The following is a 27,036-nucleotide window of genomic DNA, read 5'->3' as shown; positions in this document are numbered from 1 at the left end:
ATGCCGTCACATGGCCCCAATAACGAAAAAGCGGCCACATGTGGAGGGTCTCTGTTCTCGGGAGAAATTGCATAACAAATTGTAAGGTGGGTGTTCTCTTTATCTTTTGGAAATGTGTACATTTTAGGGCTAAATAAACGTATAACCAACAAAATTTTACCATTCTAAATTTCACCTCCATTTTGATTCAATACTATGAAGATCTCAAGGGGTTAACAATCTTCCAAAAAGCTGTTTCTGATAGATTGAGGGGTGCAGATTTGAAATTGGCTTGATTATATAGGGGTTTTTTCAAAACAGAATTTATCCCCGAAATAGTAAATTCTGAAAATACGGAAAATCGATAATTGATTTGTAAGCCGCGTGACATCAAAATAAATTATCCAGACATTTAAAAAAATTATGAAAATGTAAAGTAGACATATGAGAAATGTTATTCAGCCACTTATTTAGGTGGTAAATCTATCTGCCTGAAAACGCAATGATTTCGAATTTCGCACATTTTTCTAAAAATGTATCACTTTTTCTTTTTTCTAGTAAATAAACGCAAAACTTATCAGCCAACATTTACCACTAAAATGAAGTACAACATGTGGAGAAAAAACAATCTCAGAATCACTTTGATAAGTAACAGTGTTCAAAAATTATAACCATTAAAAGCGACGCATGTCAGAATACAAAAAATGGGGCTGAGCCTTAAGCTACAAGATGGCTGTGTCCTTAAGGAGTTAATATTATATTATGGAGTAGTTGCAGTGATGAATATTAGATTAGTATAAAATTTGTAAAATGTACTATCCCCTGTCACATTTCTCTTATCACACTACTTTTCACATGCTTTGCTGACATAGAATAAATGATTGTAATCTTTTCCGTTGAACAAAAGTATGCTCAACATCTCTGCCACTTGTTATGAGGTTACGTGCTTAGTCCCAAACAAGACGGTGCTCAAGTCCCAAAGGTGAAGATACCAGTACAATACAATCCAAGAACGGGACGGCACTCACTTTCCAGGATCCACAAATAAAGAAATTGTGGATCGTGGAAAGTAGAAAGTGAGTGCTGTCCCTTTATTGGATTGTTTTGTGGTGATGTCACATCCTTACATGTACATGTAAAATCCAGTAATTAAATGTAATTTGGATACATGTAATTTAATATCATAAATCAAAACTACCCTCTTGTAGAATTGTATCATACATGTAAAATGGAATCAAACTTACAGGGTAGGTTTTTGAAATAGTCGCTTCACATGCTCAGCTTGATGTTTTTGTAGAAAACATTTTTCATCCTAATCCAAAAAAGTGAACATGAGAAAATAATTCTAGCATTATAATTTACTGCAGGATTATCAATTGGAAAATAAATATTTATTGAGAAGTGATATACAATAATAACATATACTGTATATACTTGAGTATAAGCCGAGGCTCCTACTTTTACTATAGAAAAATGGGAAAACCTATTGACTCGAGTATAAGCCTAGGGTTGGAAAAGCATTGGTCACAGCCTCCCCCCAGTATATAGCTATTCAGACCCTTGTCCCTAGTATACAGCCAGCCAGCATGCCCCCAGTATACAGCCAGCCCCAGTCTGCCACCATTATACAGCCTCAGTATGCCCCTAGTATATAGCCTCAGTTTGCCCCAGTATACAGCCAGCCCCAGTTTGCCCAATTCATAAAAAAAGTTAATAACTCACCTTTCCGGGCCCCTGGCAGGTCTTCTCTTCCATCAGTCTGGCAGCGGCAGGCCCGTGCGGGGCACAGCAGTGACGTATGCCTCTGTGTGGCAGCTGACGTCAGAGCCTGTGACATTGCACGGACCTGTCGCCGTCAGACGGATCACACAGAGGACCTGATGGGGGGGGGGCAGAAAAGAGAGTGAATGCACGGTTCTTCTTCTTGAACCATGGCAGGAAGTTCTGTTTGAAACTCCACATACATTATGGAGTTCATCTTTACCCCTTCAGGAATCCTAAAGGGGCCGACATTCTCACTCCCCATGCCCAAAACATTACTCCACCTCCTCCTTGTTGGCACCATAGCTGTGTTTGCATGGGGTGTCCACCAACCAACCATCCTCCACTCCATCCATCTGGACAATCGAGTGTTGCACAGCACTCATCGGTGAACAAAACAGTTTTGAAGTCACTCTTCACAGATTGTTTATCCACTGCACACAAGCAGAAATGGCTCCAGTGGGCCAGAGGAGGTCTACAGGATGGCTTACGCACAGCTGCAAACCTGTGAAGGACCCTGTATCTTGTTGTTCTGGAGACGTTGGAGGCACCAGCAGTTTCAAAAACTTGCCTGCTGCTATGACAAGGCATCTTTGCAGTTGCTCTTTTAACCTGACGTAAATGCCTGTTGGAAAGAGTCCTCAACTGTCCCTTATCAGCGTGCACACGTGTGTGCTGTGAATCAGCTACATTCAGCTTGATTGTGCGATGATCACAATGAAGTGTCTTGGCAATTTTGATTGTTATCACGGGTACTCCTGCGTCCCACAACTCGGGCGGGGGCTCACCCGTGATCCTCTGTGTGCCCCAGCGCTCTGCTGCATCCGCTTACCTGTCCCGATTTTTGCCATTCGTCCGGTGGCCAATCCCGCGCCGGCTTTGTAGGAATTAAAGGCCCAGCGCATCACTGATTGGTGCTGGCCCTTTTCAGGAAATGGTTAAAAGCCGGCCTCTCCCAACTTCCCCTGCCGGATCTTTGTGCTCTATGCCATCGAGAAAGCTTGTTTCCTTGCCTTGCACCAGTGTACTAACTCCCCGTTGCGACTCTGGACCTGTTCCCGTTTATGCTCCTCCGCTGCCTGCCCTGACCTTCGGCTTGCCTCTGACATTGACCCTCTGCCAGTCCTGACCTCCTGCCTGTCCTCGACCACGAACCCGCCTTCCGTTTCTGTACCACCCCTTGGCTGCCACCACAGACAAAGTTGCACCTGTGGAACTACCTGGTGGTACCACATCGCAGCAAGTCCAACCCGCTTTGCAGCGGGCTCTGGTGCAAACCAGGTGCCACTTAGACACCAGTCCCAGGTGTCGGCTTACGTCATCGTCCACGGTGGTCCAGTGGGTCCACTACCCACTGCTTGTCTTCCGGGTGGGGGAAACGCCTGCACCTAGGGTTCTCACCTGGTGATAAAGTCTGGTTGTCCTCCAGGTATGTACGGTTAAAGATCTCTGGTTATAAACTTGGTCCTCGTTTTCTGGGTCCCTTTGAGGTACTCATGCGCATCAATCCAGTGGCCTACAAGCTGCGCCTTCCTCCCATCAAGCGTATTCTGAACTCCTTCAGCTCAAGAAGAGGGGGAGGCCAAAGGGGGGTGGGGGGAGTACTGTCACGGGTGCTCCCGTGACCCACGTCTCGGTTGGCAGTCTCACCCGTCATCCTCCGTGTACCCAGCGTGCCGCTGCATTCGCTTACATGTCCGCATTCGCACCACAGACCAAAGTCGCACCAGTCGAACGACCTGGTGGTACCACGCCACAGCAAGTCCAACCTGCTTTGCAGCAGGCTCTGGTGGAAACTGGGTGCTACTTAGATTCCGTTCCCAGTTGTTGGCTTACGTCATTGTCCGTGGTGGTCCAGTGGGTCCACTAACCCTGGTGCCTGACAATTGTAGCTATGCCATGACCTAAACACTCTACAATGTGTTGCTTCTCAGCAGCCAACACATTCTTTTTCTTTCCCATTCCCATGGCTGATTAATAATGTGGGACAGACTTCTTAAGTAGTCTCATCTTTAATTGGACACACCTGCCATACTAATTAGCACAGGTGTCTGCAATTGCTTTCAGTGATATAAAGAGCCCTAAAACACATCACCATCATAACTGGAAAAAAATTCCTACCTTATCACTCCTAAACACTTTTTGCATAATAATTTGGAACACAATGTAAATAAATATTATATATATATATATATATATATATATATATATATAGTAAGAGTGTGAACATAGAGGGTGCTGGAGAGTGACCCAAAACCAGTCTTGGAAGGCGGACAAGGAAAGACCAAAAAGCGCTCATAGAGTAGTATGGTAATAGCTTGTGGTGCTGATTAGGAAGAGTGGAGAGAGGCTCACCAGATTTGGTTGTGCTGTTTTAGGCACAACTCTAATGAGGGTATAGAAGGTTAGTGTCTCCTGGTGCTGCCTGTGGACAAGGGTCGTCGAGACACGGTTGCCAAACCGGTCTAGAAGCGTAGTCGGTAGAACAGGAAGGGTACTTGCCACAAATCGGTGCACACTGATAGGTCACATACACTAGATGAATCCAAAAAAGGGGGTGTTTTTATTCAGAGTCTATTATGACTCCTTTATCAAGTGAATAGATACTGCTGCAGGAAATCGGCCCTTCACCCACGCTGCAGTATCTATTCACTTGATAAAGGAGTCATAATAGACTCCGAAACGCGTTGTGTTCCAGAGATACCGAATAAAAATACCCCCTTTTTTGGATTCATCTTGTGTATGTGACCTATCTGTTTGCGCCGATTTGTGACAAGTACCCTTCCTGTTCTACCAAAACCTGTCTTGAAATGGTCCCTGACTACTCCCATCCCTGGCCAACTCCTGCTCCTACTTATTGTTTTGGCACTCAGCACTACAGAAGAGGTCTGTGAGAAGAAGCATCTACCACAGAATTGACTGTAGAGGATCAGTTCATACTTACATTTTGAATATCAGCTCCCAGGTGGATTCGGATACATTTAATAAACATATGAAAAAAACGGCCAACCAAGAAAACTAAACACAGCAGCGAAGGCCATTCAAAAATAACCTTTTCAAGATAACCAAGGATCTGTAAAAAAAGTATAAATGAAAGTTCAAATTATATTTATTAAGGCATAATAATGAAGGTATGAATGTGCATAGTGTATAGCATTTACAAGTATTACAAGAATTTACATGTATATAAGATACAAAAAGGAAACTTGCAAAAAAAATTTGTGAAAGAAAACCAGTATTTTAGTGCCAAATTAAATTTCTGCAAACCCTATTGACTTAAAGGAAATCTACCATTAATATCAAGCAAAATTAAACATACTTACCCCTAGCTGACTTCTGCACAATCCCACCATTTTAATTATTCACACCAATCATGTAATGTCACCTTTCTCTCTCATGCTGGATAGGGAGGAAATATAACATGAGAGACATAAGTAATTAATAGCCCGCAGCGCCGGAGGTCCCCGCATTCTGGCTGCTTTTTATAACTCATTTTTTTACAGAGATCACAGTGTGTAAACTTTAAAGAAGATGCTGGGATCGTGGAGATGACAGTTAGTCAATAGGGTTTGCAGAAATCAAATTTGGCATCACATGTCCTGCAGCTGCCTGGGTAGGTCATGTGATCATCACTAAGTTTGGCTGTGGTGCATCCAGTATGGCCAGTTTTGGGTTGAGACCTGTTACTGAAAACTGAGGGAGTTGTAGATTGTGGTCATCTTGGAGATAACTCTGCCTACTTTAGAAATCCTATAACATTTTTTGAATAATAAAAACAAACAATTTAAGCTATGTTTTGTGATCAATGACATTGAGTTTTGTTATATTCATTTATTTATAACATTATGGGTTGTTGTATCAGACATTCATAATTCCGTTCTACACTACTTTCTTGAAATGTAAAGTGAAGCCTCCTGCTTCATAAATGTCTCTTCCTCTTCAACCAGCCATTCCTAACCATAAAATGACTGGAGATAGAGAGTAGTAATATTAACCATTGCTACATCTGTATAAATATCTCATTCCCCTATTTCCTAGGACAGTGATGGCGAACCTTTTAGCGGTCGAGTGCCCAAACTGAACCCAAAACCCCCCTTATTTATCACAAGTTGCCAAACCAAAAATTAAAGTAGTAACTTATTGCTCCCTGTTCAACAACTTCATATTTGCCTCCTGAGGACAGCAACACAGTAGAAAGGTGGAAAATTTTCAGAATTTTAGCTTCTTTCCAGGTTACCTCTGTACACAGAGAATCGTGGGGCCAGCAGGAGGTCCTCCAAAGAAAATTCGTCCCTGTCTACTCATTCTCCCTCTTCCTACAGTCCCAAGTAGCGAAGTAAGTATCAAAATATGACTGGAAGCAGCATATTTTAAGTTGCTTGGAACTGGAGGAAGATTCTTTGAGTCCTGTCTGGTGTGCTGGGTTGATGGTCCGGGTGCCCCCAAAAAGGGCTCTGAGTGCCGCCTCTGGCACCCGTGCCATAGGTTCGCCACCACAGTCCTAGGACAATATGTCCTAGGTAAGTATAATCACTGTGCTTTAGCGGTCGTCAGATAATCCTACTTGCCAGAAAGAGAGTGCAGACAGCGGCTGCAAGATGAAGCAAAGGAGGGGAGGGGGGTTGGGATAAGGGAGAACAGAAGCCTGACTCATTTTGTTTGCCCACACACCCCTGGGACTCGCATATGAAAAATGCCAAATAAAGTTTAGTATAGTTTAGTTTCAACAGTTTCAACTGGTAGTTTCAACAACCATTGGATTATACATTATTGTGTCTGTGCAAAAAAGACTGATGTTCTCTAGCAATTCCTCTCTATGTATACATATTCTCCCAATGGGATACTTTTTTCTAGGCGTATCCCTATGGGCCTTTTTTAATAACATATAAAAGAAGGATTAATAACAAATTTATCAAAATTATCAGTGATGAATACCAGGTTATTCTGGTATTTGTAGACCCTATGTTATTATTTGTACCTCTAAGGACTCTGTGCCTTTGAACCAGAACTCGCAGCAACTTTGAAGCGACACATAAAAAAAGAACAACTGCTGTCCTTCCGATTATCTCACTGACTTGTCAGATCTTGCTTCCAGCAGGATTTAACTGTACCTGACTGAAAATGTGTCAAGAATTGATGATTTTAATCCGAAGCATTATTGGACCTGCAAGGTGAACTTTATCGTCAAATTCCTTGACAAAAAATGTTATAAAAATGTATGTGCCCCAAAATTATACCACTGAAAAGAACAACTGTTCTAGCAAGAAATAAGTCCTTTAGCCCGCTCTGTCAGGGGAGAAATAAAAGTTATGCATCTGAAAAGATGTAGAAACACATGTTTCTACAATATAGTTTTTATGCAGTAAAATTGGGCAAAAATAAAAAAAACTACATAAATGTGGTAGTACTATGACCGTAGTGACCCAGACAGCAATTCCAAATATTGCTATATGTATATGTATATATGCTATACTATATGTCATGCTTCTAGCTTCTTCCTATCCTGAGATATAGGGCTAATAGATACATAAGGCTATCTGTAAAACCCTCTCAGATTTTCCTGGGTGAATGGGACTTCCTGGTTATGACATCAGCTATGGAAATTATGCCAACAGCATTTAGGGCATTCACGTGAATGTGCACAAACTTAGCAAATCAGGATACAGAATCTCTGTTACTGCCTGTACAGAGATCTAGTGCAAAGTAAGGCAGGGAAGACTGATGCAGAGCTCCAGTTCTCTTACAGTTATCAACTACATCACAAAGAAAAAGATATATTAAAACATGTCCAACTACACCATAACCTACATATGAATACCAAGATGTACACATGGCAGCATCACAATATGTGTTTATATATATAGGACAGTAGTTTCTGTTCCGGAGATGCCTGACTCTGAGCTCTGCACATGCGCATAGAAGAGACGTGGGGAAGCGGGTATGAAGCGGCTACTGGGGGCGTTCAGTGGCCTCCGCCCCCCAGAGCTTGTTTAGGCTACTACTCGCCCCCAGTAGCCTTTGAAAATAATTTTCATAAAGATAAGTTAAAGTTTATTTTGGCAACAACTGCATCCATTGATGCGGCTGCTTCAGCCATGGTAAACCTGCATTGAGATCTACTTGAAAAAGGAGTTTTCCGGTGGTAGATTGCCTTTAATCAAATTCATCAATAAGTTATGGTCGCCCTTAAATTAAGTATCTGATAAGTGCATCTTATCCTACGTAAAATAAGCCCTCATATGTGCACATTACAAAATTTACATTTTTACATTTTTGGAGCATTTACAATGTGACAATACAAATCTGCCATTAAAGGAAATCTACCATTTGTTTTTATGCATTTTGTAACCAAACATACTTTGAGAATACCCCATAAGCTTTCCCAAGAGCCTGTGACATCATCCTGCAGCAAAGTATCCTGAATTCATTTGCTACAATATCAATCAGGAACTTGTGAAAGCGCTGGCTGGGTCCAGGTTGGCTACCGTATTTAACCCATTACTTCCACCTACACTGAGCTGCCTGCACTGTCCAGACAGGACTAATCAACCAGAGCTGGATGGCTTATACACAGCAGCTGGGGAGTGCTGCGATTGATTACTTTTGCCTGTCAGGGATAACACAGTGAATACAGCGTTCTAGGCTTATGTTGGGCGGGACAATGCCAAAGGTGTGCATAATTCGGGTAACAGGAGAAGCCCCGGGCCTTGAGTGATGGCTACAGAAGTGACAGAGCCTCATTATAATAATTTTATAATTGTTTGGTTCACAATGCATAAAAGCAAATGGTAGATTTCCTTTAAAGGTGTTTTTCCACTAAATAAAATTCTCAAATGAAATCATTTTAACCCCTTACATTACAATTTTACTCATTTTTATTACTGTTTTAGCTTCTATAACTATCTAGGATGGTCAGTGTAAGTTTCCAGGGTGTGGGCAGGGCCTCTCTGAGCAGACACATTACTGTATTATCCATCTAGTTCTGTGGGTGACAATGTGGTAAGATTTCAGGGTACAAGGTATATATACACTTTCATCTGGCTTCTGACATTGCACAAACACTCTGACACTTAGAGAGAGAGAGAGATGAGATAGATCAGAGATGCACGTGATGATTACACAGAGGCTGACAGACTTTCACACTGCTACATCTCACAGATATGTGCCTGCCTCCCCCTTCCCCTGGATCACTTATCTCCTTGTAGTTGGCAGCCACACTCTCTCCTCTCGATCTCCTAGCAATATGTGAGTGTCTGTGAGCTCTGTGCAGGGGGTGTGGCTATAGACATTTAGCAGAGACAGACAGAAAACTCATCTGCACACTGCAAATATCAATCCAAGACAGTGCCCGGCCCTATGTGAGAAGTTACAGGGTCATGTCTAGGGGCAACTGAAATTGTGTACAGCAAGACTGATAGAGAAAGGTTGGACTTATAACTGTGAAATGCTGCATTTTAGTTAATAACAGTGAATTAGAGAATGTGTTATTTTGTTATCATGAGTACATATAAGAAGCTTGTCTTAGTGGGAATACCCCTTTAACAGGGGCGGACTGGGAATTTAAAGTGGCCCTGGAAAAAACTGTAAAAGTGGCCACATTCTGTGGGTGGCGTCAAAACAAGTAGGCGTGGCCTTGTGATGTGGGTGGAGTTACTAAACTCCATAAAAACTGTTTATAGATGGTCTAAATCAACATGTACACCACAGAGAAAGAGACTCATACTGCTTCCTTGTAAAGGAATAACACTTCTATTTTAAGAGCACACAACTTAATACTGCCATATATGTACACCAAAAACATACTAAAATACCTTCTCTGATAAACAAGAATGTAACTAGTATAATACTACTGCCCCTAAGTAAAATATATTGTAATACTGCCCTCTTATGTACAAGAATATAACTACTATAATACTGCTCCCTATGTACAAGAATATAACTACTATAATACTGCCTCCTATGTACAAGAATAAAACTACTATAATACTGCCCTCTATGTACAAGAATATAACTACTATAATACTGGTCCCTATGTACAAGAATATAATTACTATAATACTGGCCCCTATGTACAAGAATATATCTACTATAATACTGCCCCTAAGTACAAGAATATAACTACTATAATACTGCCCCTATGTACAAGAATATAACTACTATAATACTGCCCCCTATGTACAAGAATATAACTACTGTAATACTGCCCCCTATTTACAAGAATATAACTACTATAATACTGTTCCCTATGTACAAGAATATAACTACTATAATACTGCCCCTTATGTATAGCCAGACAGCCCCTGCCCCAGTGTATATAGCCAGACAGCCCCTGCCCCACTGTATATAGCCTGCCAGCCCCCGCCCCAGTGTATATAGCCTGCCAGCCCCCGCCCCAGTGTATATAGCCTGCCAGTCCCCGCCCCAGTGTATATAGCCTGCCAGTCCCCGCCCCAGTGTATATAGCCTGCCAGCCCATGCCCCGGTGTATATAGCCTGCCAGCCCCTGCCCCAGTGTATATAGCCTGCCAGCCCCTGCCCCAGTGTATATAGCCTGCCAGCCCCTGCCCCAGTGTATATAGCCTGCCAGCCCCTGCCCCAGTGTATATAGCCTGCCAGCCCCTGCCCCAGTGTATATAGCCTGCCAGCCCCTGCCCCAGTGTATATAGCCTGCCAGCCCCTGCCCCAGTGTATATAGCCTGCCAGCCCCTGCCCCAGTGTATATAGCCTGCCAGCCCAGGCCCCAGTGTATATAGCCTGCCAGCCAATGCCCCAGTGTATATAACCTGCCAGCCCCTGCCCCGGTGTATATAGACTGCCAGCCCATGCCCCGGTGTATATAGCTACCAGCCCCTGCCCCGGTGTATATAGCTGCCAGCCAGCCAGTCGGTCACCCCTCTATACAGCAGCCCCCGGTAAACAGCCAGCCCAGCCCAGTACATAAAAATAAAAACACATGAAACTCACCTCTCCGACGCCCCGACGCTGCGTCCCTGCTTGATCCAGTCCGGCCGCGGTGACAGCACCGTACGGGCCGGCGTTGCACAGACCATGACGTTAGATGCTTGCCGACGTCATGGTCTGTGCGACGCCGGCCTGTACGGAGCTGTCACCGCGGCTGGACTGGATCAAGCAGGGACGCAGCGTCGGGGCATTGGAGAGGTGAGTTTCAAGTGTTTTTATTTTTTCACCGGCCCCACCAGTACAGGACCGGCCCTAAACCAATCGGCCCTAAACCAAACTTATGGCCAGTCCGCCCCTAACCTTAAATATGGATGCATCTTTTTGTAGATAGAGATTATGGTTATTACTTTTTGCATGACTTACATATCCATCCGGGCAAGTTGTAATGTCAACTACTGTGACTGTAAACCTAAAAAATATATTTATAAAATCAGAACAAAATCGACAATGATATTGTCACATAAGTCAATTACTTTCTACTGGATTTTATCTTGAATTATATTAACCAGGTATGTCATTTTTTTTCCTGGTGACAGGTTCCATTAGCCTTTGCTATGAAGATTTTAAAACTACTTTTTGAATACTACCGCTTATTTATAAAACCTATTTTCAAATTTCCTTTCTCCAGCAGCATGCAGCGAGTCCCGGGGGATGTAGCAGGGGTGCAGCGTCTCAGTTTCCTCTCCTTCACACTCATCCAGCTCCCTCTGCCCCTCCACTCTTTCTGTCATGTGCATTGAGCATGCAGGGGATAGAGGGGAATGGCGTGGAGGAGAGGAAGAATGCATTGAGGAGATGGGGCTGCAGCTGCCCCCCCAAAAAAACAGGACATAAGAAGTTACAAGGAGAGAATATCCTATCAGAATGGGCACACACCAGAATTTACGTGTGCTTGGTTTACAATCCTTGATTCTGGTGGCAGATGACATTTAAGTATATAGTAGCTCATAATCCTACTCACCAAATGAGTGTATATAGAAAACCTATCACAGATCCCACCATTTGACTATCTGTAGTGAGACAGGCGAATATCGGATAATAGGACAGGCCAACTTCAAATGCTCCAACTAAAAGTCCAATGGCTAAAGAGAGATATAAAAAAATGATCATTTAGAAATTTGTAAATTAAACATCATTCTGATTCTGAGAAAATTATGTTATTTTGTGTTGTTATTTTATAATATACCCCCTTACATCATATATTATACATAAAATAAAGTAGAATTTCAAGCTGTATAAACCTTGTGTTTTCACTCATCTTAAAACAATATGCTTATTGCTGGCACTTATAGCCAGGTCGAGCTACAACCCGGTGTATAGGGACCACTGAAAGCATTGTAATGAGGTCAGGATTTTTACAAAGCACAGCAAGTTGTCTACATCAATTAGCTGTGAACCCACCTCCAGCCTGGCTGCGACCTAGAGACTGGTGTCACATAGGTGGGGTTTAGTCTCATCTTGAACTTTTGTCACTGCCCGAGTTACTGCACTATGCTTTATTGAGACCTCAGATTATTCAGTGTGGGCCCAATAAAGCTGATAAAGATTGACCTTCTAACACTTCCTATGATGATGATGATGTAATTTGTACCAGTATTTTAACCACACTGTGGAATACCACACTGTCTACACTCCTGTCATCCAACAGGCATTTTTGTACCTTGACCAATTTTAGCCACAAATGTTGCAGGCATTCAACACACTTTCTCTTGTAGCCTATCTGTTTGTCTCCTTAAAGAAGTAGCTTTACATTCCATAGCTTGGTCTTAATCTTTGCAGATGTTAAATATGAACTAGATAACCAAATGCATATGGCTTTGTACAACAAAACCTAAACTCATGTTTACAACCAAAAATGCATGGGAAGTAAATATACCTTTTGCCCATCCAGGAAGTCCATGTGGCAAATATTCTTCAAGTGACATGATCGTATAAGCCATTGCTCCAAATGCAAATCCAAATGTCCATCTATTATTGAAGTTTCCAATGAGATCTAAAGGACTGTTAATAGAAAAGCAATAGATTAGAATTAAAGCATTTCACTCACTGGATAATGTTTATATGCTTTTCCAAAAGGGAAACTCCTACACAGTGTAATCTAAAATAGGCCAGTCTCCATGAGCAGTATGGGTGGTCATACATAGATAGATTGGAATCATTTTGTCAATGGGTGAAGGTATAATAATCTGGCCAGTAAAGTTCCTAGAACATCTTTCGAAGAAATATTGTTTGATCTTTTTTCAGAAGGAAATTTAACACCGTCAACTACAGCATAACACTCTAGGGCCTCTTACCTTCCCCCATTGCAATGATATACCAAAACACACAAAGAAGGAGAATTTTAAGTACTGATGCACTGGGGATGAAGACCGAGCCAGAGCATTTTCCTTTGCTACATTTATTGATGTGGATGTGTCACCAGGAACAGAGAGCTAAATGATATTGGAACTGTGCCCCTGATCAACTTGGTGTTTGTTTTCTAAAAAAATCCATATATTTTATTATTATTTTTAGACCTGAGGAAGCACCTAAAGAAGGTGCGAAAGCGCTGTCTTGTTTTTACATGTCATCTGGAAATAAATGGATCCTACTTTGAACGAAAAGAACGTGCCAGTGCCATTCCTATACATCCATTTTTACCCAATACGACGCACCACTATACGTTTGGTTCCCCTTTAATAACTGTTATAGCTGTTTATTGTAGGGCTAAAGAACAGTAAATTACCAATTACCATAGGTCCGTTTGTAATCAGTAGTCGTCTGTAAGTCGGGTGTTCTTAAGTAGGGGAGCGCCTGTACTTAAAATTTTGGATATGAGGCTGTGTCCTGCATTTATAAGCACTCTATTCACACCCCAGGGAGATGACAACATATAAGGTGAGGTCGTGAGGTCACACGTTGCGCTTTGATTGCATTTTGAAACACATTACAACAGCTGAGGAGAGATGATGTGCTTAATTACATTACTGTTAACATTTAGGTTTACAAAACGCATAGTAAAAGTGACGTTAACACACGTGTTAATGTCACGTTTACTATGCAATAACAACAATGTAATTAGGTAAATCCCCTCTCCACAGCTGTAAGAATTTAAAAAGCAGGTTAATGTGCAAAATATTAAACATTTAAAGCATGTGAAATAATTCCAATTTATATGTTAAAATCCTTCCAGAAAAGTCGCAAAAACAACAAAATCGCAAAAATGACACTAGCAGAAATAAAGATACATGTCCCCCAAAGACATTCTCAGCTCTACTATCTCATCCCCTGAGGAAGCCCGTTTGTCAGGCGAAACACGTGGAGTTCCTCTACCTACCTCTTGGATGGCCTACTCAGACCTTTCATAAGACGGTAATATCACCTTAAAATAGCATGTAATCATTATTTATTATATCTTTGTGTGCAATGTAACCTTTTGCCAGTTATGCTTTTTTTGCTCCACTATCTTTGATATCACTTATTTATACTGCTTTACTGTCACTGGAGCTCTTTTAGCATACTACCGTCTATTTATATGTATGTACATTATATTCTGAGAGTTAGGTTTTTTGTATTTTGTCTAGCTTCTATATAGCTTTTTAGATGTTTTTAAAGATTGTATTATTTAATAAAGTTGTTATTTGAACCATATGCACATCTCTTTTTCCTTTTTTTGCCATTTCATGTATTATTGATGTGCTGTCTCTATATGTTACACAAATGAAGTCCTTTTTTATGTGGCTCTACTATCTCAGCCATAACCCAGTGGCGGGTTCCTCTAATGTATAGTAGTATAGTCCTTTTTAGGGCTAATTCTTTCGTGGCCCAGAACTTTTATAAATTTTAATTCACACAATTTATCCTAAAGAGGCTATTGATGCGTGGAGTAGCCGGAGCTGAAGCTACACGACGCACACTCGTCTTCGAAGCTGGGTTCTATACATGCATAGAATGCAGGTCGCCAGCTGCGCAGTCTTGGCTCTGAAGCCGCAGCTACCCAGCTTCACAGAACCCAACTTTACAGACGAGTGTGTGCAGCTCCTCGTAGTGAAGATGCATTGGTGGGCGGAGGAGGCTACTGGGGCGTAGAGTAGTCGCACCGTGTAGTCTCAGCTCCAACTACTCCACGCCCCAGTAGCCTCTTTAGGAAATTTGCATATTGGGGGAATTAAAATGTATAAAAGTTCTGGGCCACAAAAGAATTAGCCCTAAAAAGGGTTATACTACTATATATTAGAGGAACCTGCCACCGGATCTACCTATTGGTGGTAGGTTTCCTTTAAGGGTCCTAACTAGGTTGTTCATACATGTGTTCTTCTTTCCTACCATTGCTTCTGGGCAGGTGGCAAGAGCTCTTGGTTGTGGTAAGAAATCTTAATCTTATAGCATTTGCTTAGGAAATAGAAATTAAATTTCCTATCATGTATCACCTCCTGCTTAGGTTGCTGTCCAAAGTCATAACATAGCTTTTTGGCCTCATGCACACGAACATATGGTGGCCGCTGATATGGCTGCACAATTAAGGCTCCATCATGGCTATGGTACTCTGAGAACACAAAGGAGAAGTGGCAAAAATACATTTAGCCTATGATAAATATGAAAATGTTGCCTGTGAACTTTGATTGTGCAGAGCATGCAGACATAAAAAGGTTCAGCATGATGCTTTATTGTCTCAGGAGATGAGAACATTTATTAGAGAGTGCATATCAGAAGCTCTCAGAGATTACACATAGACAATCACTTGCACATTCAAGTCCCTAGATGGGCAATTATTGATGAATATCAGGTTTTGGATGGGAGATATTCCTCTGCTAAATCAACTAATATGAGCAGTCAGAATGGAAGAAAATACAAATATAAATGAGGATGTAGAGCCTCAAATGAAGCCTTAGGCCCACATTTTTGTGTTTCCAGCAGTTTTCTGTCTGACTTTGGACTGAAAAGAACGTGCAAACGGCTTGCAGATGTATTTATAAAGTGTCTGCACCAGTTTTGTGTCGCAGCTGCATGGTGTTTTGACAAGACAGAAAAGATATGCACCTAAAAGGGCGTGTTAGTGCTTAGTCGGAGTTTGCGCCACATTTATTACTGGAGTGCACCATAATTCTGTCAAGGAGTGCAGGGAGCGCCAGATGAATGAAGACCGTGTGCCAGTTTTGATTAATCTTGAGCACTCTGCACACTGCACAGGGAGATTGCACTAGTTCAATAAATGTGGGCCTATGAATTTCCGGTTAGATGAGATCCATATGAAACTTGTGGAAAGTGAATGGAAGACTCCAGAAAAAAAAGTAATAAAATGTTTAAGATGATGTTTCTTTTTTTATAGAGAATTAAGAGTGAAAATCTTAAGAATGTAATATTATATTTATATATGTTCCCTATGATTTGTAAAGCACTACGGAATTTGATGCCGCTATATAAACAAAGATTATTTTTACAGGAAGAACCGAGTCCTGCTGTTGGCAGTCACTTGACCCATGGTTGCTATATAGTAAGCTTTATTATGTAACCATATAAATGGTATGTCCTATTTTATTTGTATATGTACCCTACGATCTGTAAAGATCTGTGTAATATGATGGTTCTATAGAAATAAAGATTATATTATTAGCCCTTAAAGATCAATCCTTGACTAACCTCTGGCAGATTAAAAGTGATCCACACAAAAAGAGGGACAGCAGGGACAAATATTGATACATTTTAGACTCTTATCAAGGTCTGTTTTGTGGTATTTCCCAATTACACCACCACCACTACACCAAGTGACTAAACACTCTGTTTGCAAAACCTCTGTTTTATGGGATTGTACATGCTAAAGAATTAGCATGAATGGTAGTTTTAACTACATGTATTTCATTACCCAGATGCCTACTCACTGACCTTTGGTATAAGCTTTAGTTCTGTGTATGTTCCCATTTTAATTGATTGTTTTTTATAGATTATGCATTAATAAAGATTACTATTATTATCCACTATTGTTAAGTAGCGTGGTCATTATTCCCTGGTTTCGGTGATATACTAAGAGGCTGGTGCACAATGAGCCAGTGTATGATAAATAGCTCCTAGCCTTCATACAAATACATGAAACAAACTTTCATGTGACATACTTTTCTCATGTGTGCTAGCTGTTGTATTAAGCAGTTGGCTCATGTCCTCATGTTTTTGTATGGGCGCATAAATATGGCCATTGTTTTCACAGCCCTCTGTCTGAGCCTAGTTCCCCTGAGAAAACTCAGAGCAGGTCCTATTTTTGGCTCTGCTCTCTATTGGAATGTGAAAATAGGCTACAGAAGTGTCAGTAGTTGAAGTGCAAAACATTATAGAGGTTCTAGCATTTCAGTGAATCTTCTTGATATCATACATAGTATTTAAAATTCATATTAGCCAATCACTCATAAAATACACTGCTCAAAAAATAAAGGGAAGACTCAAATAACATATCCTAGATCTGAAGGAACGAAATATTCTCAATGAATACTTTGTTCTGTAAAAAGTTGAATGTGTTGATCACAAAATCGAAAATAAATGGAATGGAAATCACATGTATTAATGTATTCGGGTCACTCACATGCATTCGCCAACTCCTGGGCAGTCTGTGATGCAACGTGATTTCCTCCTACAGCCCCTCCACGTCTCCTGGTAACACCTCCACCCTCTGGACACCATGCTGACAGACACAGCAAACCATCTTGCCATAGCACGCATTGATGAGCCATCCTGGAAGAGCTGCACTACCTGAGCCAGTTGTGCGGGTTGTAGAGTCTATCTCATGCTACCACAAGTGTGCACCACTAACATTCAAAATTGGCAAAACATCAGCCAGAAAGCATAGGTATTGAGAAGTGGTCTGTGGTCCCCACCTGAAGAACCACAGTTGTCTATTCTGTTTGCACAACAACATGTGAAATTGATCAGTGTGTCTTCCTAAGTGGACAGTTCGATTTCACAGAAGTTTGATCTACTTGGAGTTATGTTGTGTTGTTCAATTGTTCCATTAATTTTTTTGAATAATTTGGATCACATGATTAAAATATTCGACTGGTCCAAATGGTATAAAGCAAGAAAAAATAGTTCAAGTAAATTAACCGACAAATGGAAAAGGAGTGTATCTGAAAGAGAACTAGTCTAACATGGTCTAACCAGAAAGAGGACTGAAGCAACCAAGTGCAGAAAGAACATGCAAATGGGAAGAAGACATCCAGAGGGGACTAGATGATTAGAAAAAGAACTGTGAAAGGAGAAATGGTGAAAGATGCATTCATGCACTCTACCCCCGCACACTCTATGACATGACACCCCCATAAATCTTCCTGTCTAAAAGTTTCCTCACATGATCACAACCTTTCACAGGTTTGGACACTTTATCAGGCTTTGAATCAAAAGTCAGCAGCATTACCTCCATGCACCACAGAGAATTGTTTAGAAACGTTGTCTGGATTTGATTTGGGTTTGTCTTGAATGTTATAAAGAGGTCTCCTGAAACATATTTTTATATGATTTATTCTATATCCAACATACTGGATGTCACAGTTCTATAAGATAGACTACATAGGAGGTAAAGTATTAGTAAAAAAAGAATGTAAAATCCCTTACTACAACAGCAAAATGACAGCTAGAACCTCATCCTGTGACAGCAATACTGTAGTTTATGTGTTGGGATAATGTATTTTTTATTTAGTTGAACATGTCTGTGTACATGCTTCCAAAACAGCTCTGGAATCTGACCAGCTATGGCTGATCCTCATTAGGGAGTTATGGTCACCCGGGGGGCCATGGCTGCCCGCAACGCCCATGCCCAAACTCTTTTCGAGCTCTCTAATAAGCAACAAGGAGCTCCATCTCTAAACTGCAGAGGAGGGTGGCAGGGCTCACCGCAGCTATCTGTGCTGGGCAACAGACACATGGTGAGGTGACCTTTCACCTCCCCCACATTACTTTGGGAGCTTTCTGCAGTCGGTCACCAGGATCGAGGGTTGTAAACCCAGCACACGAACATACTGGTATGTGCTCCCTCTTCTCTTAGCTTCTTATGATCTGGTTTTTACCCACAAAAGGCTTTTACAACTATGCAAATGAGCTTTAGGGATTCCAGGCTCCATTAACACCTATAGATCCCAGAGCCCCACTGGCTCATTTGCATAATATTTAAAGCCTTTTTTTCTTAAAAACAATGGGGCAGATTTACTTACCCGGTCCATTCGCGATCCAGCGGCACGTTCTCTGCGGTGGATTCGGCTCTTCTGGCGTTTCACTAAGGCAGTTCCTCCGACGTCCACCAGATGTCGCTGCTGCGCTGAAGTCCGCCGAGGCCCGCCGGAGTGCACGATCCTATACTTGGTGAAGGTAAGTGTGTGGATTCTCCGAATCCGTCTGGTTATCGTTCGGCCACGCCCCCCGATTTCCGTTGCATGCATGCCGGCACCGATGCGCCACAATCCGATTGTGTGCTCCAAAAGCCCGGGCCAATTCAGGGAAAATCGTCGCAAATCGGAAATATTCGGGTAACACGACGGGAAAACGCGAATCGGGCCCTTAGTAAATGACCCCCAATGGCTCCATTCTAGATAACATGTTTTGGTAACATTGTGGTCCAACACGTTAACTTAATGTGAAGGGAATGCAATCTTACCTCAACGTGTGATCGCAGGTGGAGCCTTTGGATTGCGTTTCAAAACGCAACTAATATGCCACTTGTAAATGCGGCCTCAGGGGCTCTGCAAACATGTCATAGCACCTGAAAACTGTTCTGCATTACAAAAGCTCAATGGCTCCTTCCCTTCCACGCCCCGCCATGTGTTTACTTTCACATGTTGGGTATTCTGTGCAGAAGAAACTGCACAATATATTCATAGGTGCATTTTCTATTTTTATTCAGTTTATGTGGGTAAATACACTAAATGATCGTATTAATGATAAATATTTTAATAAATTCCAAATCAAACATTTAATTTAAGTTCTGTAAACCACATAAAGGGTTAATAAGCTTCCTATGTGCTGCCTTGAATAGTTTGAGGGGTGAAGTAAATAGAACGGGGTGATATGTGGGGGGTTTCTATTAACAGAACTTTCATAACCGCATAGAAATAAAATGGGCCCTTAAATTTTCTTGAAAATTTGAGAGAATGCTGTTCGATTTATGATCTTTCTAGCATTGTGATAAAACAAAAGTGCACTTTTAAAAATATGTCAACACAAAGCTGAGATATGCTAAGTGTCTTACTACCCAAATTAGTTACTAACTATCAGTTTGAAAAATAGAACATTTAGATTTTTTGAAACAGCTTATTTTTTCAAAATGTTTACCAAATTCACCTTTTTTTTTTTAAATAAATGAACGCTAAACATATCAACCAAAATTTACCACTAACTTGAAGAAACTCAAAAACATTTCTGTAAGTTAAACACATTAAACGCTCAGCGTCCAATATATCGAATACTGGGCGCTGTATCACCACTCCGATCAGGACCTCAGGGCTGTCCGCATGCAGTGCCTGTAATTGCACAGTTTCAGCCTATGCATGTGCCTGAGAATAGACTGACTGAGCTAATACTCTACAACACATCAGTATTGCAAGGTATTAACATGAACAAGTAAAGTAAAACAAAAAAAAAATTGCTAAAGAATAAACTAAAAAAAAATGCCCATGAGCTCCATTAACATATAAGGAGACATAAACTGTATCAGCACGTCTGTAACAACCTATAGAGAAAGAAAAATTATTTTTTATTGAACTTGCACAATGAACAAAAAAATCGAAACCCACCAAAAATTATGATCTTTACCTATTTCATCCCTCAAAAATTCAATAAAAATTGATTAAAAAAAACATATCTACTACAGAATGATACTGATACAATATATCTGCAAAAAACAAGCCATCAACCATCTCCATAGCTGACATAAATTTAAATGGTATGCCACTTAGAAGACACCGATGCAAAAATCATAATTTGGAGAAAATCTAGGTTTTATTTTGCAAATTTAGTAAAAAGTAAGAAAAAATATCTAGGTACGGTATCCCCATAATTGCATTGGCCCATAGAATAAAGATAACATAGCTTTATGGTGAAAAAGAAAGTATGCCAAAAGAAGTAAAGAATCCATTACAGATTTGATGTTTTCCTCCTCCTTTGTGCCAAATAAAAGGTTAATAAGCTTTCAACAATAGGGAATAGCAACCTTAAAATGGTATCACTGGAAAATGCATCTCATCCTGCTAAAAAAATGCCATCACATTGCCCCACTAAAGGAAAAACAAACATTTTCTAGTCTACAAACGGGGCCAATAGAGAAACTAAAATCCACTAAGTTTTATAGGACAAAACTGGCAGCTGCATGGCATTCCTTCCCTTTTGTGCCTAGCTGGGTGCCCATTCAACAAGTAAGATCCACATGTGGGGTGTATCTGTACTCTGAAAAATTGCTTAGATTGCGTATGGGTTTTCTCTTTTTATATTTTAGAAAAGTGGCAATTTTAGAGCTAAATGATGTATTACCACCAAAATTAGACCATTCTAAATATAAACTCCATTTTGTTTTAATTACTATGCAGTGCTCAAAGGGTTGAAAAGCTTTCTAAAAGCAGTATCTGGTAGCTTGAGGGGTGTACTTTTGAAAAGTGTAGAATGCTATTAGCAGTATTTTCAAAGATTTAGCGAAAAATGTAATTGGGTTAATCCTCAGAGCTGTTTAACCAAAGAAAGGGAGTTTAGATGTCAGCTCATAGTTTGCTCAATAAACACACACTGAAATTCTCACAAAACTGCCATTGGCAGAAAAAACTACCCATATACGGACAAAACTTATCATAAAACGTCACTTTTATTGGCCATAAATCATAAAATGACAGTAGCTTAGCACTTGAGTAAATGTATTTAAAAACACAGTGTGAAACAGCGCCCTCAGTCTGAAGCAGCTCAACTATGAGTGGTATACTAAGATAGCGTCCGTTAATACAGCTCTGGATTGTATGTACGAGGACGGTTCAATAAGTTAGAAATGAAGACACCATTTTTTCAAAAAAGCTTTTTTTTATTTTTCAACATAGAGCGCTCATTTCTGGAGCGCCCGCTTTTCCTCCTTTTCACCTGCGCTCCAGCAGTCATATCACTGCATCTCATCTCCATTTCTACTTATACCTTGCAATCCGTGCCTGACGGAGGTCTGTTTTTACAAGACCGAAACATTGCAAAATAATATTTTTGTTGGATTGCTATACTGTTTATTCTGGACCAAATAAATTCTCAATTTTTGACCAATAAGGAGTGCCAAGTTATCTTTCCTCAAGATTTCTATATCACTGCCATGCCTTAATTCATCACACTGAACTATCCCAAGAGATAAACTCAATACTAAGTATCAGCTATCAGACTGAGAGCACGGGCACACTGCTATTTGAAAAGATTCTGACATTAGTCCCCCGACATGTTTCGCCAGTAGAACTGGCTTCATCAGGAGTTCGGGCTAATACTGTATTTGCCCGAAGCTACTTTCATTTTATGATTTATTTTATGATTTATTAATAAAAGTGACATTTTATGATAGGTTTTGAACGGATATGGGTAGTTTTTTCTGCCAATGGCAGTTTTGTGATAATTTGAGTTAAGATTCCCAGCCGTGACATTTGGTCTACTTTTTGTGATAAATGTTATAAACACGCACTGTACACGCTGGGATATGCATCTCTATGGCCGGGAGTAGCTCGTTTTTTAGAAAGCATATTAGAAAAATGTTTACCATGACCACCCACACACTATATAAAAATGCTTTAAAATGCATAAGGATGCTTTGGAGAACCTGGTGATATTTTCCATTTGATAATAAAAGTATGTACTGTATACATTTTTTTATTCCAAACTATTTACATGCATAAAGTGTCCACTCAGGCTTTATTTAATATTTTCTTCAATAAATACTGTATGAAAATGAGGACCAATCGTGATTTGTCCAAGTCTTCAAACCTTTATCTTGAGTAAAATGTTAAGAAATGTAAATTAAAAAAAGCATTTATGGTAGATACTTACATGACAAATCCAAATCGCCCATCAAGATGTAGGAGCTCATTATCAATTTTTTTCCTCTTGCTACGTCTCTCAAGAAAGGAAAGCACCAGAATGATAAGAACCTTAAAAAAAGAACATTTTCTTATATACTTTCAAGTGTCAAATTTTCTAAAGTAAATTATAATTTTATTGTATGAAGAATCTGATGCAAAATCTGCATGTCTTACTTACAGAGTTGACTAGACAAAACTAGATCAAACTTATTGGTAGCTGGTCGGCAATCGGTGACCCTTCCCTCATGCTCGTGGACAAAACTGGTATAGAAAGGAAGAAAGATCCCGGCACTTTGAAGTGCCGGGATCTTTCTTCCTTTCTAGACAAAACTAGATGTTAGGCTATGTGCACACAATGCAGATTTTTCCCTAAAAAAAACAAGCAATTGGTCAGGTCCCCATAGCTTGGGGAGGCTACGTCCCAGTTGGATGCCGATAGATATTGCCCCTTATAGGCTTTAAACTGTCCACAGGAAACTAATACAGTTGAAGACCAATCACAGCAGAACAGTGCATTAGGAGGGCTGCCAGACACAAGTGTACCAGAAATGACAAATCCACCCATGGAGATTATATGCATTTCAGGCAGTCTCCGGGTTACATACAAGATAGGGTCTGTAGGTTTGTTCTTAAGTTCAGTTTGTATGTAAGTCGGAACTGTATATTGTAATCCCAGCCAGAACTTTTTTGGTCTCTGTGACAACTGCATTTTAAAAATGTTGGGTTGTCATAAGAATCAATATTAGCACTAAAGCTTCATTACAGACACCTGTGATAACGGTTACAGCTGTTCATTGTAGCCTGGGACTAAAGAACAATGAATTACCAATATCCAGAGGTCCGTTTGTAACTAGGGGTCGTATGTAAGTCAAGTGTTCTTAAGTAGGGGACCGCCTGTATATGTTTTTCTATTTTTAAATCTAATTCTTTTTCCTCATGTTTTTCTTATTAGTGATAAATAAAATTGTCTGCATAAAATTATAAATTAGGGTTTTCATACAAATAAAGAAGTTCAAGTAGACATAATATGTGTACTATTTCATTTTTCAGTATCATCATACTCACAGAAGGAATGAGTGAGTAATGTAGAAATAAATTCATGTCTATTAGACTATGGCAGGTGCCATTGTCATCGTCCGTTCTGTAAAAAGAAACATTGAATAAGAAATACATTTCAGAAACTACCGATGAATCAATGAAACATTGCTATTATTAATGCAGCTGTATGGTTGCATGCTGTGAATTAGGCTGTGTGTTCACTTTACAGTTATGCCAGTTCTATACCAGTCTTATTCCTGCAACAAACTGTAAAGAAAACATTGTAAAGCTTTAATGTTAAACCTTTCCAATTATGTATGCAGAAAACATGCTTTGCAGATTTTATTTAGTGACAGACTTCTAGAAGCCAGAACATGTCACTTGGAGATGAAGGTTTCTGATAAGTGGCCTAGTAAACAGCCTGTGAAAAAGGACTAAAATCCAATCTCACACTGTGGTGTAATTGTGCATCATGATTAAGTGCCACTTTTAGGTAACATTGGGGGTCATTTACTAAGGGCCCGATTCGCGTTTTCCCGACGTGTTACCCGAATATTTCCGATTTGCGCCGATTGTACCTTAATTGCCCAGGGATTGTGGCTCACACGATCGGATTGTGGCGCATCGGCGCCGACATGCGCGCGACAGAAATCGGGGGGGCGTGGCCGAACGAAAACCCGACGTATTTGGAAAAACCGCCGCATTTAAAAAAAAAATTGTGTCGCGAAAATTTCACTCACCTTCATCCTGGATAGGCCGGTGTATTTCGAGGCATTCCAGCGGACTTCAGCGCAGCAGCGCCACCTGGTGGACGGCGGAGGAACTGCTTTGATGAATCCCGGCCGGACCCGAATCCAGTGCAGAGAACGCGCCGCTGGATCGCGAACGGACCGGGTAAGTAAATGTGCCCCATTGTGTCCTATTATGTAACTCTGATTGTGCATATTTAACCTTTCAGATGCTGCAGTAAATAGTGAATGTAAAAGGGATCCTAGTTCAGATCCCCTACAGTGTGATCGGATGGAGTTTCCGCAGCATTCAGGGAACTGGTCAAGCCCCCTTTGCTGCTTGATCATTAACCCATTGTTCCTTTTTGGCGCAGTCAGCAGTTATGTTTTTATTCTAACTGTGATCAGACAATAGCATTTCCTGAAACAAAAAAACTTAAATACTTAATAATAATAATAATATTAAATTTCAAGTTTAAAAAAAGAATCCATATATTGTTTTTACCCATAATCCAGATAATCGGATTCTGTGTCATCCTCTGTGAACCTAAAAAAATTAATTCGAGAAATTATAATTTGCAAATAATGCGGAGTAGAAGCAGTAAAAATTATGGCTCTTGTAGCAAAAAATAAAACAAAACCAAAAAAAGCCAACCCATTAATGAACAATTAAAGGGGTTGTCTGAAATTGTCTAAAAACCCCCCAATGGTGGCCAGGAGGGGTTGCTTAAAAAAATAAACATTTACTTACCTCCCAGCGTCCCACGTTGCATGCTCTTCAACTTCCAGCCGGCCACCCATCCCTATTACAGCCCAAGCTGAATGCAGTGCGACTTCCTTGCCCCCGTTTTATTACATGGGGCAGGGCCCAGAGATATTTCAGTGAGGGATACTGGGAGGGCGGTGGAAGGTAAGTAAATATTTATTTTTTTAAACAGCCCCATCCAGCCCCCATTGTTTTCTTATACAGTCTCGGACAACCCCTTTAAAAAAAATACACTTTTTTTTAACCCCTTCAGTACTAGGATATTTTAGGCTTTTGCATTTCAGTTTTTCACTCCTCTCTTTCCATAAGCCATATCTTATTTTATTATTCCAAAGTAATATGACGGCTTGTTATCTTCAAGATACTTTCTAGTGGCACAATGTAAAGGAAATCCAGCATGATAAACCAGGGGCCCTAACTTATAGATCCAGGCACCGCGACTGTGCTAATCTTCTTATATTTGTTACCGATGGCCTCCTTCCTTCTAAAAACAACTTTTTAAATTATGCTAATGAGCCAGAAAAGGTCTACCAGAGTCTTCACAGGCTGTTACACTGTTCTTACCCAGCTATTTGGCATTTCACATCTCTCTCTTCTTGCTTTCAAGGCAACAACACAAAGTGATGGGAGGAGTGTCCCTGTAACAAGCAAGTGAACGGGTTGAAGATCTTATGTCATATGTCATGATCTTATGTCATATGTCATGAATAAGAGTAGGTGAGCTGCTTGAAATGCGTAGACTTTATTCTCTGTACACCTGGATGTTACCTGAGCGCAAATAAAGAAATACCAATTCAGATCTCCATGAGCTGGATCCATACTTTTTCTGCCCCTTGCAGTGGGGTGAACCGTGCTCGAGGAGACTGTGGTCATAGAGGCTGGTGAGCTGGAATATTTTCTTTCTGTTACGCTCGAGTAGAGACCTTCTGGCTAATTATCATGATTTTAAAAGTTGATTTTGGAAGCAAGGAGGCCATACTTTAATATCCCTTAATATTCTGTGGCATGTACTGGGAAACTGGAAAGACATACAAACATGGTGTAAATAGCAAAAAAAAAAAACCATCTAAGCCATATTCTGATTGGCTTTATTTTTGTCAGGATTCGGAGGTAGTGAATCCTCTGTACCACCGCGGACATAAGCCAACACCTGTCCAGGTGGTACCCGGTTTTCACCAGAGCCTGCCGAAAAGCAGGTTGGACCTGTGGTGGCGTGGTACAACCAAGTTGTTCCACAGGCGCGACTTTGTCCACGAAGGCGGCCAAGGCGAAGTACAGAATCGTAAGGCAAACTCGTGGTCGGGAACAGGCAGAAGGTCAAGACAGGCAGCACAGGATCGAAGTCGGGATGTAGTGGAAGGTCAGGACAGGCAGCTCGGGATCAGAGTCAATAATGGAACCGGGGTCACAACGGGGATTCAGAAACCCAGTAAATCGCATGGAACAGCTTTCTCTGAGGCAATAGGAACAAAGATCTGTCAGGAATGCTGGGAGAGGCCGGCTTTTATTCATATTCTGGAAATGGCCAGCACCAATCAGTGGTGCGCTGGCCCTTTAAATCTACGAATGCCAGCGTGCGTGCCACAGTAGGTGGGGACGCGCGCGCCAGGGCCGCCGGAGGGGAGCAGGAACGCATAGAGGTGAGTGAATGCAATGTGAGTGTGGGACACAGAGAGGGGCAAGGGTGCACCTACGACCCGGGAGATGGATCGCAGGAGCACATGTGACACTTTTTAGTGGCTTTCAATGTGCAGTCCAGATTAAA

At 40.9% G+C, this 27,036-nt stretch overlaps 1 protein-coding gene across 1 annotated transcript in view; it reads right to left on the bottom strand.

The window, feature by feature from the left end:
* The window catches only part of LOC140133955 (stimulated by retinoic acid gene 6 protein-like), a 107,771-nt gene that overhangs the window by 54,445 nt on the left and 26,290 nt on the right, over positions 1 to 27,036 (bottom strand). Inside the window, exons 2-9 of the mRNA XM_072154631.1 lie at positions 25,011 to 25,052; positions 23,805 to 23,880; positions 22,708 to 22,808; positions 12,578 to 12,702; positions 11,663 to 11,783; positions 11,065 to 11,110; positions 4,685 to 4,813; positions 1,224 to 1,291 (exon numbers count right to left, since the gene is read on the bottom strand). Of these exons, the coding sequence (XP_072010732.1) occupies positions 1,224 to 1,291; positions 4,685 to 4,813; positions 11,065 to 11,110; positions 11,663 to 11,783; positions 12,578 to 12,702; positions 22,708 to 22,808; positions 23,805 to 23,880; positions 25,011 to 25,052 (708 nt within the window). The remainder of the gene's footprint in view (positions 1 to 1,223; positions 1,292 to 4,684; positions 4,814 to 11,064; positions 11,111 to 11,662; positions 11,784 to 12,577; positions 12,703 to 22,707; positions 22,809 to 23,804; positions 23,881 to 25,010; positions 25,053 to 27,036) is intronic.

The sequence above is a fragment of the Engystomops pustulosus genome, chromosome 1, assembly GCF_040894005.1.
Source record: "Engystomops pustulosus chromosome 1, aEngPut4.maternal, whole genome shotgun sequence".
Classification (NCBI taxonomy): Eukaryota; Metazoa; Chordata; class Amphibia; order Anura; family Leptodactylidae; genus Engystomops; species Engystomops pustulosus.
This window is presented reverse-complemented; position numbering and strand designations above follow the sequence as displayed.